The 15,776-nt window shown below is 54.5% G+C and overlaps 3 protein-coding genes and 1 long non-coding RNA gene across 5 annotated transcripts in view; 2 read left to right on the top strand and 2 right to left on the bottom strand.

The window, feature by feature from the left end:
• MMP24 (matrix metallopeptidase 24) overlaps positions 1–6,690 on the top strand; it is a 53,209-nt gene extending 46,519 nt beyond the window's left edge. Inside the window, exons 7-9 of the mRNA XM_025263585.3 lie at positions 179–317; positions 1,714–1,980; positions 4,020–6,690. Coding sequence (XP_025119370.2) covers positions 179–317; positions 1,714–1,980; positions 4,020–4,357 — 744 coding nt within the window. The 3' untranslated portion in view covers positions 4,358–6,690. The remainder of the gene's footprint in view (positions 1–178; positions 318–1,713; positions 1,981–4,019) is intronic.
• MMP24OS (MMP24 opposite strand) lies at positions 6,042–8,084 on the bottom strand. Its single transcript, XM_025263589.3, has 2 exons — positions 7,680–8,084; positions 6,042–7,595 (listed from the first exon to the last, which is right to left on the bottom strand). The coding sequence occupies exon 2, from the start codon at positions 7,590–7,592 to the stop codon at positions 7,413–7,415; it is 180 nt and encodes a 59-aa protein (XP_025119374.1). The 5' UTR covers positions 7,593–7,595; positions 7,680–8,084; the 3' UTR covers positions 6,042–7,412.
• A 273-nt stretch (positions 8,085–8,357) lies between these two features.
• EIF6 (eukaryotic translation initiation factor 6) lies at positions 8,358–14,377 on the bottom strand. Of its 2 annotated transcripts, none has more exons than XM_006042568.4 (7): positions 14,236–14,377; positions 13,888–13,999; positions 13,668–13,753; positions 11,946–12,121; positions 11,226–11,402; positions 10,857–11,038; positions 8,358–8,630 (listed from the first exon to the last, which is right to left on the bottom strand). In XM_006042568.4, the coding sequence occupies exons 2-7, from the start codon at positions 13,992–13,994 to the stop codon at positions 8,621–8,623; spliced, it is 738 nt and encodes a 245-aa protein (XP_006042630.1). In that variant the 5' UTR covers positions 13,995–13,999; positions 14,236–14,377; the 3' UTR covers positions 8,358–8,620. The 2 variants fall into 2 exon arrangements, with proteins under 2 accessions (XP_006042630.1, XP_006042631.1); XM_006042569.4 differs by having other exon boundaries at positions 14,207–14,304.
• An 18-nt stretch (positions 14,378–14,395) lies between these two features.
• LOC123329178 lies at positions 14,396–15,598 on the top strand. Its single transcript, XR_006544422.2, has 3 exons — positions 14,396–14,525; positions 14,754–14,829; positions 14,949–15,598. It is a non-coding gene; the product is annotated as an uncharacterized LOC123329178 (long non-coding RNA).
• Positions 15,599–15,776: the final 178 nt, after the last annotated feature.

Below are 15,776 nucleotides of genomic sequence, written 5' to 3'. Positions count from 1 at the left end.
GAGCATCCTGGCTTCAGCATTGGGCTCCGAATTTAGATGCAGTAAATGGACAGACTTCATGGAGGCTTGCCAGGGGGGCGACCAGGGGAAGTTGCTGGGTTGTTGGGGCCCGAGTCCCAGGGCTGAGATCACTGGGTTCAAAGGCTATGCCTCTTTCTTTCCTCATCGTAACCCCCAGGATCGCTGGTTCTGGCGCCTGCGCAATAACCGGGTGCAGGAGGGCTACCCCATGCAGATCGAGCAGTTCTGGAAGGGCCTGCCTGCCCGCATAGACGCAGCCTATGAAAGGGCGGATGGAAGATTTGTCTTCTTCAAAGGTAACATGGTCTGTGCAGAGGGGTGGGACAGTTCCCTTCCCTTTTCGGGACGCCCTTTCTCTACCTTTGAAGAGGCAAGACAGGTCTGAGGGGGTGCGGCGGGTGAGGGTGGATCTCCTGCAAGAGTCTTTCTAGCCCTAACACTGACATTGGACAGGACGGACCCCTGTCAGGGAGTGACCGTTGAGGGTTTCTATGTGCCAGAGTTGGTGGGGTGACAAGCCTCACCCACACAGGGTAGAGGATGGTGGACAACTGAAGGGCATCCATGCTCCACGGGAGGCCACCGCGTGAGCTCTATAACAGCCTGGAGGGAGGGGGGCGCACAGGCTGGAGAGGTAAGGGAATGCGGGAGGGGAGATAGTTGTCCGGCTCACCCAGCTTGTGCTGGGTTGTTTCACTTCGGTTATCTTGACTTGGCCAGGCCTCAGAAGGATAAGATACAGGTAGTGAGAAGCGAGGGAAGCATTCCAAGGGGAAGGAAGAGCATAGCCAAAGGAGTAGTTCAAGTCCTTTAGAAAACCCACAGGATGGCCATGGAGTGCCACGCGAGAGCCATGCCTGGAAAGGTAGTTTAGGGGAGAGTCCTGAGAGCCCTGGTTGCCCACCCAGACTGCGGCCTCGATCCATTAGGCCAGTGCTGGCAGTCACTCTTCGTCTGTGAGCAGCAGAGAGCCAGAGGGCAGGTGGCAGTCAGGGCAGAGGTGAGAGGCCATTTCTGGAGTTGAGGATGTTACTGGAGTTGAGGAGGGCGATGTCTCTAAGGCTTGTGCCGGGAGGAGCAGTGAGGTCAGGAGATGGAAAAGTCCTTGCAAGAGGCTGAGTGCTGAGAGGAGGAGGAAAGAGGACCAAGGATGCCACCTTCTTGGGGACGCTGCAGGGCAGAGAGGTGGTGAGGGAGGGAGCCCTCGCAGTGGAGAGGAGGAACTCTGGAAGCAGACCTAGAAATTCCCAAAGGTCAGTGGACAATCAGGGTCTTGGGCCTGGGGCCAGGTCCACTGGGAGAGTGGCCATGGGCCACAGCCTCAGAGCTGGGTGTCACTGGTAGAAGTACTTGTGTGTGTGTAAAGCCAGGAGAGGCTGAGGTCACCCAGAAAGGAGCAAGGAGCGAGTCACATGAAACGAAAAGAGGGTGGGGCACAGAGCTGGGGCAGCGTGGGGCGAGCTGCCCAGGACCTGACACTAGATTCTGGCTTCTTGCCCTCTAAGCTCTGCCTGGGCCGAGGGGCCCCAGCCTCCCCTGCCACGGGAATCAAGCTGGCCTAGGGCTGTTTCCCCTTGACACTGGCTTCATGAATGACTTCGGTCCCAGTAGATGATGGGCAAGTGGCTCTAACCACAATCTCCGGCATTGAATGACTGAGGAAAGCTAATCCTGGGCTCCTCTTGGCCACAGGGGACAAATACTGGGTGTTTAAGGAGGTGACGGTGGAGCCTGGGTACCCCCACAGCCTGGGAGAGCTGGGCAGCTGTCTGCCCCGAGAAGGCATTGACACAGCTCTGCGCTGGGAACCTGTGGGCAAGACCTACTTTTTCAAAGGCGAGCGGTACTGGCGCTACAGCGAGGAACGGCGGGCCACGGACCCTGGCTACCCCAAGCCCATCACCGTGTGGAAGGGCATCCCCCAGGCTCCCCAAGGGGCCTTCATCAGCAAGGAAGGATGTACGTAAGAGCCCGGCTGGGTTTGGGGGGATCTGGTTTAGTGTAGGTCTCATCCGGGCCCACCCATGGGAGGCGTACTCTCATGGTATCCAGGTTTGAGAAATACCACCTGGTGGCAAAGACAACTGCCTCATATCGACTCACAGTCACAGTCACTTAATCCTAACAGCTGCCAAGTCAGTTTCTCATCTGTGGGCATCATTCACAACTGAGAGGCTTTCATAGACTGACTTCATTCCCTCAGGCAGCATTTCTCAAGCAGAGGTCCTCAGGAGTACTCTAGGAGTGCCTTGAGTTATCAGATCTGAAATGATGGATGTGGCGATCCAAAGGGCTTTTTCACAGGGCTTGAAGATAACAGAGAGAAGCCTTTTTTTTTTTTTTTTAACGTATGAGATATTTTCTAAGCTTCTCCTGGGTGGCAGGCTGACTCAGAGCCTCTCTCCCCACTAGACTAGAAGCTTGTCAAGAAGAAGGACTGAGGGAGTCCAGTGGCTAGGGCTCTGTACTTCAATGCTGAGGGCCTGGGTTCAATCCCTGGTTGGGGTACTCAGACCCCCACAAGCTGTACAGCACAACCAAAAGGAAGAAGAGGGGCTGGGACTTGCCAGGTGCCGAGCACGTATCCATGAATGTTTGTTGAATTCATCTCCATCGATCTGGTCAAAAGCAGACTCTGGAGCCAACCTGGCTGGTTTCATAGCCCACCCCCACTACTCAATATGAGTTTGGGCATAGCACTTAAGTCTCTTCATCTATAAAATGCGGATAATAATGGTCCCTACTTCACAGAGCTTTGTGAGGATGAACATCAATTACGTAGAGCAGTTGACCCGTGCCACGTACGTTTCAGCTGTTATCATTATCGTCATCCTGTTTAGGGTGTTTTAGTTTTTATGGGATGACAGGCATTCATTCACTCCACAGTAATTACTGAGAGCCAGGTTGTGTGGGAGGGCTGGAGATGGAGCTTGGAATGAGATGTGCATCGCATCTCTGGCTCCCAGCCTAGAGGCAAATAAACAAGTAAGGTGGCAACAAAGGCAGTAAGGGAAAGCACTTGGGAGAGAGCATCTGAGCAGAGGGCCCTGTGAGAGAGGGTTGTCAGGAAGGGCTCTCCAAGGAGACGTCTCTGGTAAGAAAGCCAGGGGCTAACAGGGGAGCTGCTATTTGGTGGCTCTCCTGTGTCACTGATGCTTTACACACGTGGCCTTACTCTTTGGGGGAGCCTCAGAGACAGGTGACATCAGGAACCTTAGCCAATGAAAGTCCCAGCCAGGGTGAGGAGCCGGCCAATGGGAGAACATGAGTTGCTCTCCATCAGGACTGGCTCGGGCGATACGGCTGCTGCAGGGAGCCTTGTGGTGGCTGCCAAGCCCTGCTGCCTCCTTGCCTTCCATCCCCTCCCCCAGCAGTGTCCCAGCGACCCTGCAATCTGTGTTGTGAAGTCATGTGTGCCAAGCCCCCAAAAAGGCATGGTAATTACCAAGAGGTGGTGTCCACTGTCGACAAGAGAATTCTGGCTCCTTGTCCCCCTTGGCTCAGGCAGGAGCAGGTGCAGCCCTGGAGCTAGCTGTGGAGGCAGCGCTGTACGAGCTCTGAGTAGGGGGTTGCATCTGACCCATATTGAGGTGGGGGGCATGAGGGGCCACTGGCATAGTACAACAGGGCTGAGAAGGGTCCTTGTCTAGGAAACACAAAATGAACTCACCAGTTCTACCTAAAGCCCCTCAGTGGCTTCCCAGCACCTCTGAGATGACAGGATGGGCTGGTCCGGGTCTGGGTGCCTCTGCAGCTGGGCAGGTCATACTCCCTGACCAGCCATACCCTCTGCGGGGTGTGCCGGGCACTCCAAGTATTCCAGCATGCTGCCCCCACCGCCGCATGCGCCCACCCCCGCCTTCAGAGCTGCTCGTGGGCTCCTCTCGGGTGGGAGGCGCCCCCTCCTCCACACCGCCACAGCCCCTTGCCTTTTCCTGCTGGCCCAGAGCAGGTGCAGGAAGTGTCTGGGATGGTGATGCTGGGCCGTGTTTCTGCAGATTACACGTACTTCTATAAGGGCCGGGACTACTGGAAGTTTGACAACCAGAAGCTGAGCGTGGAGCCAGGCTACCCGCGCAACATCCTGCGGGACTGGATGGGCTGCAACCAGAAGGAGGCGGAGCGGCGCAAGGAGCGGAGGCTGCCCCAGGATGACGTGGACATCATGGTGACCATCAACGACGTGCCCGGCTCTGTCAACGCGGTGGCTGTGGTTATACCCTGCATCCTGTCCCTCTGCATCCTGGTGCTGGTCTACACCATCTTCCAGTTCAAGAACAAGGCGGGCCCTCAGCCTGTCACCTACTATAAGCGGCCGGTCCAGGAGTGGGTGTGAGCAGCCCAGAGCCCTCTTTGTCCACTCAGTCTGGCTGGCCAGGCCCTTCCTCACCAGGGTCTGAGCGGCAGCTCTGGCCACTGCCCACCGGGGCCAGCAGGGCCCTAGGCCAGGGGTCATGCAGCTGAAGTGGTGGTGCATTGGCCTGGGCTGAGCATGGGGCAGGGAGTGATGGCGGCTGTGCCAGGATGGGTGCCTGGCGCCCAGCTGCCAGCCTTCTGTCCTGGGTAACTGCTCCCTACTCCAGGGAACAGGCCAGGCCGTGTCAGGAGGCAGGGCCCATGCCAGGAGGAGGCCCTGTGGTCACTGCGCCCCGTGGTGTCCATGAGGCATCACGGCGCTGAACCTGGCTGGACCCAGCACCTTCTGTGGGAAGCCAGCACAGCTCTTGGCCCCATCTGGGAGATGCCACCAGTCCTGGCCCCCTTTGCCAACACCTGCTGGTCAGATGTCCCCCCACCCCACTCCCACTGTCCTCCACGGCTACAGGACCCCTGCTGCCGACACAGTGGGCAGCAAGCCTGGGTTTCCCCTGCTGCCATAGCAGACCCCTCAGGAAACCTGCTCCACACATCAGGGTCTCCTCTGAGACCCGGAATTTAGGGTCACATGCTGCAGGCAGGGCTGTGGCCCAGCTGGGTCTGACAAGGACACAGCTGTCACGTCGTGAATATTTCAGTGTCCTGTCACTATTGTTTAAAGTCCCATTTTGCAAAGGCTGCTTGAGGCTTTAGGTGAATTAGTGGTGACTGTCTTGGCAAGGCCAGCCCTCCCCCCAGCGATAAGGACCAAGGTGCTGTTAAGGCCACTCCAGTGCCCCAACACCCCAGGAGCCAGGCCCTGATAATGAGGCTACAGGGTGGGAGCAGGAGCTGACCCCTCTCTGGAGGCTGATTTAAGTTTGTAGCTGTCCTCTACTCTCCAGTCTCTCTCACCATCCCCCAAGTCCCTGCCCTGCTCCAGCCTGTCACCTGTGGCATGAGAGCTCAGCCTGCTTCAGTGAGACAGAAATGACTCCAGGCCAACACTCTCATGATCCTGGGGGAAGGGGCCCAGGGCAGTCTTCTGAAATGCTCAGAGCCCGCACCCCTAGGTGCCCTGAGACCAACTCAATTTCTCAGCCCAGAAGCAGTGTTTATACCATGAGCTTGGCCCCTGCTAACCCAGCTCTCTGGGCCCACCACCCTGCACTGCTCTTTGGAAAAGGGTACCCATAACTGGTAACAGGCCCAAGCCTAGGGGCCCGCCCTTCACTGTCTCTGGCAGGAATTCTTAGGGCTTGGCTTGCCTCACATCAACCCAGGAAGAGGCAGACCTGCTTGTTGCTAAGGAGCCAGAGGCAGGACCAATGGGCTCAATGATGTCCATGGGCTCTCTGCCAAATCCAAGAGGAGATGTCAATCTTTGGGGGTGCTGGCAGGGCCTCTGAGCCTGCACGGGCCTTGCCCCCTACCCTGTGGCCTCTGAGCTTTGGGTCTGCTTAACCTGTAGCAGACAGGGCCTCTGGGAGCCATCTTGAGCAAAATCTCTTTTGTCCCAGAGACACCTATATGGGTCCACTGTGTTCCATCATCATCCTTGGTTTTTTTTTTTTTTTTTTCCTCATTTTGGTCAAGGGCGGGCTCCCTGGGGCGGGGTGGGGAACAACTGCGGAGATATTAGTGATTCATAGGTTTGTACAGTGTTTTATACTTTGCAAAGCACTTTATTAGCTCACCCGTCCACTCACATGTAACTCATGTAGTCCTTGGGAGGCCAAGGATAACTCTCACTGTGCCCTCAAACAAAGCACAGAGAGGCTGTTACTTGCCCAGGCCATTTAGTGGGCTTGCTGGGCATTGGGTCCCCACCTGTGGACCTCTCCAGGGTCCAAGATGAGATCAGAAGTGTCTCTTTTATCCATCTTTCCTCGGCCTCCCTTCCCCCTTCCCTGGTCCCTCTCCACTCCTCAGGTTGGTGCTCTCACTTCGCGAAAGCTCTAGGTGCCCCAGGCTCCCCACTGGCTCCTGGTACTACTGAGGTCAGCTGAGAAAGAGCAGGAGATGGAGGCAGGCAGCCCAGGCTGCAGATGTGAGGGACGCAGGGCCAGGCCCAGAGAGGGCTCAGCCTGGAGGCTTCCAGTCATGGATTCTCCTGCTTTGGTGTCATCTGTTTGTCCATCATCCCAGGACAGGGCAGACAGACAGAGGGGCAAAGCACTGGGGACCCCAGAGCCCAGCTTCCCCTCAGTCTGGGGAACATCACAGCATTTCAGTGTCAGTCACATTTTAAACTGATCAGCCTTTGTATAATGTTTTTTAAATCATTTCTAAATAAAACAAAAATACAGAGCGTGTCATTTCCCTGGGCTGTCGGAACAGGGATCAGGTTCTGAGTGGCCTAAAGAAGCTTCTGGGAGACAGGATGCTTTGGGGTGTCTGAGAGCTGCCCAATGCATCTCATCTGCCAGCCCCCAAAATCAGATGCCCTCTCTCTCCAAAAGGCTGGCCCTGGAGGCCCTCTGTGACTGGGGTCCCAGGGATAGAACCGGATAATGCCAGGGTGGCCACCCAGGATGGCACCTCTCCCAGGAGAGGTACGGATGGGCAGGTTCACTGTGGCAAGGTCTTTTCTGAAGTCAAGACACAAGGTGTTATGACCAGGACAAAAGCAAGAGCCCAGTTCTTGGTGATAGGGAAAAATGAGGTGAGGTGAGGTGAGGTCAGTAGCCTTGGGGTCTTCTTACCAAGAGTCCTGACCTGGTTCTGGAAGCCTGTGACGAGAAGGCTGCCCCAGGACCCAGACGGCCGGAGAAACTGTGGGGTGGGCAAAACACGAAAGTCTGAGCTAGACTGGGTGCAGGCTAAGAAGCAAACAAATCCAGGGTAGCGGGAGGGGCCGGAGGAAAGACGGCGCCCCGAGAGGCTGCAGAGGAGGCTTCCTTCCAGTCCCCCTCGAGCTCCCCGACTCTCCGTGCGCCTCCAGGGTGGGCGAAGGTGGGGAGAGACAAGGCCCCACCAGGAGAAGCGGACCGGACGACAGGAGGCGGCGGGCGCTAACTGCGGAGGGCGGAGAGTCAGTACCAGGAGGTGCAGGTGATGAGGAAGCGCACGTCGTCCAGCGGCCCCCAGGGGCTGGGCTCTGGCCGGGGCCGAGCAGGGCCCTCCGGCGCCTCAGGCTGGGGTTGGGGCTGCGGCTGCGGCTGGGGCTGCGGCGGCTCCGTGGAGCCCTGGCCACCGCTCAGCTGCGCGCCCATGTTCTGCAGGAGGACAGGCCCGTCAGGTGCGGGGCCGACTGCACACCACCCCTGCCCCGCCCCGCCCCGCTGGGGCCCGCCCCTCACCTCGCAACGCCGGAGTCCCGGGTCGGAACAGTCCCAGCGCGGGTCTCCGTTCCCCGCTCGCCAGCGCAGATGCGTCTGGAGGCACTGGCGTCCTGACGTCACGGCGCACGAACCACGCCCCCTAAGCGCCTGGGAAGGTTTCAGGACGCAGGGGCGGGGCCCAACATACCCGACCCCACCCACCAGCAACCGGCCAAACCTGCCCCCAAGTCCCGGGGCCCCGCCCCGCGAGCAACTCGGAGACGATGGGATCCGCCACAACTACCCACGCCTCCCCAAGCCTGGCTCCACACGCACCCAAGGCCCTAAGGCAAAGGGCGGGAGATGAGTCTGAGACTGTCCAGGGCACCTAGCAGCCAGGCCAACAACCTCCATCCACCACTGCGGGTCAAGGAGGACAAGGCTGCCCTGTGGCCAGGTGCCCCAAAGCCCTTCAGGATCCTCACACTGGCGTAGGGGAGAGCTGAAACAGACTCATTCTTTGAAGCCAAAACGATAAGGCTGAAGTCGTGTAGAAAACGGTAGTATAATGGCGTGTTTCTTTCTCTTGCCCTGGGATGAAGCTAATGATGGGGGGCATGTAAAACTAAGGGGTGTGTGCATCCTGCTCCACCTTCCCCCTGGAACAATGATGAGGGGCTGAGTACAGGTTGAAATCCCCAAACAACACATTCAGAATGGCCAGAGGAAGCTGCCCTTTAATGGGGTGGCACAGACAACAGAGCTCTCAGCCAGAAGCCATAGGACCTGCCAGCCAGCATGATGTGGCACATTTTTGCAGTAACTATAGATTCAGGAGATGGGCACAGATGAAGAAAGGCTGGACATACAGCCACGAGTCCAGGTGAGTTCTCTGCCACCGCCCTGCCAGCATTCAGGACGGACTGGGTGGAACACTGAGAGGGAGCCAAAGTCGAGCCAGGACCAGTATGGAAGCTGACTCAGGTGAGGCTGGAGAGAGAGAAAGGAGTATTGTCAGTAGGTGTCAGAGCACAGCTCACTCTCCATGCTCAAGGTGCTTGCCTCCACCCTCACCCCAGGACCTCTGTTCCAGCTCTGCCCTGAAGAGCCCCTTCCAGATTCCACCACTCCCACAAGTAACAATCTAGTCTAGAACTCTCAATGCTTAAAAAGGAAAAGTAACTCCTTCTCCATTCAAGCGGGTGAACTCAAAATAACTTATTCAGATTGTTGATCATAATCAGAGCCTCACAGGTCAAGTCCAACAGACTAAATTAGACAAGAGAAGGGGGGTGCTCAGAGAGGGAAAAGAGACACGACTAGGTCACAAATCCTCTAGTGGTAGGACTGGGGCCGGAACATTCTTCCTGGAGGTGATAATCATTTGCATGATTGTAAAAGTGAAGGACATCTTTTTTTGGGGGGGGGGGGCTGCCCCTCACAGCTTACAGGATCTTGGTTCCCTGACCAGGGACTGAACCCAGGCCTTCAGCAGTGAAAGCAGTGAGTCCTAACCACTGGGCTTCCAGGGAATTGCCTGAAGTACACATTTCTAATCCCTTATCTGACATCGTCCTTGTGAGGTCTCATGGGCACCTCAAACTCAACAGGTTCAAAGCCAAAGGAGGCTAATGAGTTTTGTCTCTTCTTTATCAATACCCATTTTTTAAAAATAGTAACTACAATGCTGACCAGTGCTGCTGCCTGTAAGCAGTTCTGCCTGGCAGTTTCTGAAGTTTTTCCATTAAATACAACATTGCTCTGGTTTTTTTTAGTAGGTAACAATTATCAGGTTGAAGCTGAAAATCCAAAACTTTGGCCACCTGATGCGAAGAACTGACTCATTGGAAAAGACCCTGATCCTGGGAAAGATTGAAGGCAGGAGGAGAAGGGGGCAACAGAGGATGAGATGGTTGGATGGCATCACCGACTCGATGGACATGAGTTTGACCAGGCTCCAGGAGTTGGTGATGGACAGGGAAGCCTGGCATGCCGCAGTCCATGGGGTCTCGAAGAGTCAGACACAACTAAGCAACTGAACTGAAATGACTTGAATTATCAGGTTACAGAAATTTCTTTCTGTTCTCAGTTGCTAAGAAGTTTCTCTGTTTTGTTCTTTAATTAAATGGTTAATTGTGGAAGTACTGTTTTATGAGGGTCAATGTTCCAAAAGGGGAGGGAGGGTATATTTTATTCATCACCACATCATAATTGTCTGATACATAGTAGGTATTAAAAAATAAAAGTTGTTAAACAAATGACAAAACCACTGGTACCGTTTTCCTGTTCAGACCTTTTCAACTGCTCTCCAGTGCTGAGAGCAGTTTGTCAGTGTGGTCTCCACATTGCCCTCATCAGAATCACCCAGGAAAAATTACTGAAATAACTACACATGGCTGGGTCCTCCGCCAAACTGAGGGAATCAGGATTTGAAGGATGATGTCAAGAATCTACATTAATAAGCATCCCAACACAGAGGTCAAAACACCTACTATAGTCAAAACTTCTTGACATGGGCATTCAGAGTCCTCAACCCTGGGGATAAAACCTTTTCCCTTCATACCCTCCACACTTTCCCACCCTATGTCTGTATATTCAATTACCTACTCATTCCCTGAAGCCCAGGCTGATGGATTTGTCTTCCCCAAAACCTTCCTGGACTCCAGTTAAGTGTCTCATGGCAGCCTCCAGAGCCACAAAAGGCGGGGGAGGGGGTACTAAACATCCAGCACCTGATGCTCTTCCAAAGGAGGAGATTCTACAGCCTAACACTCCAAAATCTCCAGAGTTAGGGCTCAAGAACCCACTTTTGATTTAAACCCACCGAAGTACAGATGACGGTGATTCTGATGCACTCGCCACATCCACCCCCAAGTCCCTGAGGCTCCAAAGCAGCCTTCCCTTCTTCCCTCAATAAAAAGATCCTTCCTGTCTCAGGCTACTGGCTGGATACACCAACACACAGGCAGATTAAAAACTATAAAAGAAGGTGGTCAGCGATAAAGCAAGACAGCCTAGAGAAGGGATACACTGAGTCAACGTCCTCAAAGATGGGGATGGGCAGATACTCAGGCAATGCTTGTGGACTGCACCTGTGCCTACTCAGCACTATGTGGATGTAGCCTCACAGAGGAGAAACCACCGGTATGAACAGTGTGGCTCCCATTATAGCTGCATCTCCCTCCCCTCCCCTCAACAGAAGAAAGGCCCAGATACCTGTCAATGAGGGAATCCCGCATGCTGGTAGCAATGGTGCTAGGCTGGGCTTCGTTCAGCTTGAAGACACTCTCCACCACTGACAGCTCTGTGCTGGTGGTGTCCAGGCCACAGAAGGCACACCAGTCGTTCACCACCATCCCAGCAGCAATCACCTCGCTGCCTCTGTTCACAGTGCCCGCCTGCCAAAGGATGGCTCAGTGTGGATCATGGCACCAACAGCCAAGTCATGAGGACTCTCCCCAGTCCCTGGTCTCTGACCCGCAGCCTCAACCCCAAACTGCGACAGGTAATAACCCAGATTCCCAAATATTGGGCAAAGGGATCTGCTCCAGCAGAAAACAGAGGTCAGAGAACATGACTGCTTACCACAAGGGGGACCTGAAGGAGAGAAGACAGCTCATCCTGGTCTTCAATTGAAGTCTTGGGATGTACCAGCCCTCCCTGGTTGCTGAAGACACAGTAGCTTCCTACCAGCACCTGGTCAGCCACTGTCTGTCTGAAGACTTCCACCTTTAGCACATCAGCCAGGATCTCTTCTGTTTCCTGTCAGCCAAAGGTACTGTGCTCAGCACCCAGAACAAACAGATCAAAGTACCCAGGGCCTCCACACCCAGACCCACCCAGGGCGTGACTCCCTAAGCTCATTCCTCTGCTATGCAGCTGCATATGGAAGCTTCACCCAGAAAAAGGAGGGAATACAGCTTGGAGCAGAGTCAAGGCCAGCTACAAAGCCATGCATGCCCTGAAGAGCCAGAGGCTGGTCTCCACATCACCTTCTTTCCCTCTAACCCACAGGCAAGCGTTCAACTGTCAATATTCTCTCCAGCCCGGCTGCAAGTCTGAATGAGTCAATCTCCCTGATTAATACAGGGAGGATTAATACACTCCCTAGCTTCTTTTCCCTAGCTGGTCACATCACGAAAGGCCTCTGTTCACTCTTCCAACCAGTGCCTGAACTGCAGGAGCCCAGGTGTAAAGAGAAACCACAAGAGATACCCCAAACTCCTGCCTGATAAGCAAGAACAGTGGCTAACCACTGACTAGGCTAATATCCTGTGACTCTTGGGCTAAACTGGGCTGCCTCACCCTGTCCAGGTCTGGGTGGACTAAGGCCACGTAGTCGTTGCAGGTGGTGACATTGCCCAGGGCTGAGAGCCGTTCCTCCACCCGCCGGATCTGCACGCTGTCTGGGAGGCAGTTGCGAATGTGCTGTAGCTCCTGGTCAGTGGTATTGTTGGGCACCAGGAGACCATGCCTGTTCCCTGGAGAGACCCAAATTAGGGCAGGTTGTGTAAGGATGAACTGTAAATTCACAAGACCTGCTGAGCGCTGGGGCCTGAAAATACAACCCAGTCCAGGTAGGTTCCCCAGGAAAGCTTTAGATCCAGACCCCAGTCCTCCAAACCACTAAGCCACACAGCACCCAGGCAACCAGGAGTCCCACTGGGCAGGCCAGAGATGGCCTAGGAGTCTGTCCCAAACATCCTGCCCAATTCACCATCATCCACCAGGAATGACCAGGACCAAAAGGAAGGGCTCTTGGGCATCAGTTGTATATTTCGCTACTTAAAAACTGAGGTAACACTTCATACGTACCAGATGGCTAAATTCTTAAAAAGAACATCAACACCAAGGGTTGGCAAAGATATATGGAGCAACCAATAGGAGTGTAAATTGGGCAGCAACTTCAGATACTTATGTGACATCATCTAGTACACTGGATACCCAGCCATTCCTCTCCCAGATATTATATATTCAACAGAAATACATACATTTGTTCACTAAGAAACATAACAGCACTACTCATAATAGATCAAACTGAAAACTACCCCAAATACCCACTGTCAAAAGAATGAATGAATACACTGTGGTACATTTACACAAAACTGAGTACACAGCAACATGAATGAACTATAATTATATCGTGACAACAATGACTAAACCTCTGCCTAACTCTGCAAGGACACAACTGCGAACTTCTGAACTATGAGTTTCTCCCATCCTTTAAACACACACACACACACACACACACACCGATGATCAGGCTAAATTCTCTCTTATTACATAAGAACTAGCTTCAAGTCCAAAGATCACCAAGTCCAGAGATAAGAGTGTTCTGCCTGAATAAGAAACACTCAGAGTCCAAGATCATCAGGCTTACAATAAAAAATAAAGGAAAAACTCCTATTTGAGCAGAACTACAAACAAGGGGTGGCAGTAAAGGAAAACGGAGCCAGTTCAAAGGATGGACCAGATGCCAGAGACAACAGTGCTGATGGATATAGGGGTACCTGGTAAATAGAACTTAAGCTTTAAATAGGTAACTGCACAGGATGCCCCAGAATCTTAGCTTGTCATTTTTTAGAGGTAGAAATGGACCCTCAGAAGGAGCAAGCAATCTACCAGAGTCAGTGGCCAGAGAGGGAGAGATGACAATCCAGTCTTGCCTCACACTAGGTGTGGAACCGGGTGAGTCACCTGGGTTCTTTGATTTTCAGCTTCCTCATCAGTCAAATTAGGCCAGTAATTCCTACCTCCCAGGGTCTTCAGTGAAGATGGACTGAAACAACTGTAAAAGTGAAAGCCCTTAACGTTTTGATTACAATGATCCAGAAACCTTTGCCAGAGGTTGTCCCTGATCTGTTGACACTTAGACCGGGTCCGGCACAGAACTGAGAGATTCTGTAGTCGCTGGAGATGATGGATGAAAGCCTAGAAATCCCTGGGTCCTCCGGGTCCCTTCTAGGGGGAAGATTAAAGGCGCTGGGAGGCTCCACTCCCTCCCTCGGCGACCTTCAGCCGGCTTACCCACACACATGCGCCCGATGATGCGGCAGCCGGCGATGGACGCGTGCACTACGGGGATGGTACCAGCAAGCTCGCCCTCGAACACACTGTGGGGACACGGACTCAATGATCACGGGGCTAAGGGGCCCGAACCCTCCTCACTCTGCCGGAGTCCGACTCCAAGGACCTCTACCCGCCACCCACCCACACACTGCCCGCGGGCCCGGGGCTCCCATGGCACCTGTAGAAGTTCTCCGACCCTCCGATGGCCACCAGGCAGTAGGAGTTGGTAAGTTTGGCAAAGCAGCCGATCTCGCAGTTGTTCTCGAACGACGCACGGACCGCCATGAGGCCTAGGGGTTGTGGGACTGGAGTTCAGGGCCTGTGGATCCTCTCCCGGGTCCAGGTCACCGTCCCCCAGCCTCCGCGCGTCAGCCCCACTGCAACCCCGCCCCACTCGGCCCTCAGCCCTCAGGTCCCGCCCACCGCGCCCATCCAGACTCTCTGGTCCCGAATCCTCCGAACCCGACCCCTCAGGACTCAGGGCGCCCCGAGCTGACCCTTCCGGTGTCCAGCCACAACCGCTCACCAGGTAAACGCAACCTCCACACGCGGCAACAACCCTCCTCTCCCCTCTGTAGGTTTCCGTTTCCGCCTCCACCCTAGGGGATTTCCGACAGAACGAGGCGCACGCCTTCACGCAGGCGGCCACTCTAGCTCCCAACCCCTGCGCGGACTCTATGGTTGTAAGTGATCCGGTCCAGACCCGCTCCTGGTCCCGCCTCCAGCAAGCTTCTCATTCACTCCTTTATTCATTCATTCAATCGGGAGCTTTGTAGGAGGAACAACTGACAGAGACTTGTGCTGGTTGGGTGTGAGGTATCTGAATGGAGGAGCCAGGATGTCTTGCAAAAGATGGGTTGATGCTGGAGATATATTTATTGAAGTTAAGCCTGGGGAGGAAGAGGTGTGGGGGAGGTGAGGGACAGAGTAAGGTACGGGACAGATTTCCAGGCCGAATCTGGAGCCCAGGGGAGACTGAAGGGCTGAGATGTGGGGCCGAAGCCTGGGGTGGATGAGGTCATTCATGGAGAAAGTGTCCATTAGGGAGAAGTGAGACGTGCCAGAGGCTGGAGGACGAGGCACAGCCAGAGAAGTAAAGGAAATCATCGTACTGAAGAAGGTATTGGAGAAAGGACGGTGGATGAAGCAGAGTGTCGGGGGGCGGGGACGGGGGTGGGGGGCGTCCAGAGTGGGCAAGGGTCTGGGGGCTGATGGCTTCCACTTGTGCCCTTTGCACAGGCTTGATCACACTCAGCAGGCCAATTTCTGCCGCCGTCCCACCCCACCCACAGATGGTGGCAGTCAAGAGACACGCTCTGATGGACGGATGAACTTGGCCCACACTTTGAACAAAAGCCCCAGGGTCTCTCAGGATGTCCCTCTCAGTGACAGCAGAGAGAAGCTTGGAACCCCTTTCCTACCCTGCCCCTGCCACCCCCACCCTCCTACAGCCATAATCCACTTTCCTCCAGGGAAATGCCCGAAGGGTGCATTTCCCCTGCCCCTCACCTGCATAGTCGTAACTCGGCCTTCTCAGAATGCACCAGGCAGCCTCTGGGTCGGAGCTTGTCTGCTTTTATTGATTTGTATCACCAATACACTCCCAGGCAGGCCGCAACTCAGGAGAGGGACCCACGTCTGACAGCCTATACTTCTGGTGACGCTAAGCAAGATGATTGTGTGTGTGTGTGTGTTCGAGTCTGAGTATCCGTGTCCTGTCCATCCTCTGCAGTTCATCTCAGACCCACTCCCTCAGCCCTCTCCCTGGTCTCTCTTCACCTGGTTCCCTCTCCCAGGAATTCCTCTAAATCTCACTTCCATCTATCCAAGTCCTTCCCACCCTTCAAGGTTTGGCTCAAAGGCTGCCTCCTCTAAGAAACTTTTCTCACCACTCCATCATCACCGCCGCTCTCTGGCCTTCATTCTCTACCACCTTCTGTCACTGGTTAGCCTTTTATTAGAAACACCAATGATTTATGCACTGAATCCTTGTTTTCCAGGGACTGGGAACCCTGTTGCATGTCCAGCACAGGACTGGATACACAGCTTTAGGTAGAAAAAGTTGTT

Source organism: Bubalus bubalis, chromosome 14, assembly GCF_019923935.1.
Source record: "Bubalus bubalis isolate 160015118507 breed Murrah chromosome 14, NDDB_SH_1, whole genome shotgun sequence".
NCBI lineage: Eukaryota > Metazoa > Chordata > Mammalia > Artiodactyla > Bovidae > Bubalus > Bubalus bubalis.
The sequence above is the reverse complement of the archived record's forward strand: the minus strand, read 5'-3'. Positions and strand labels throughout refer to the sequence as shown.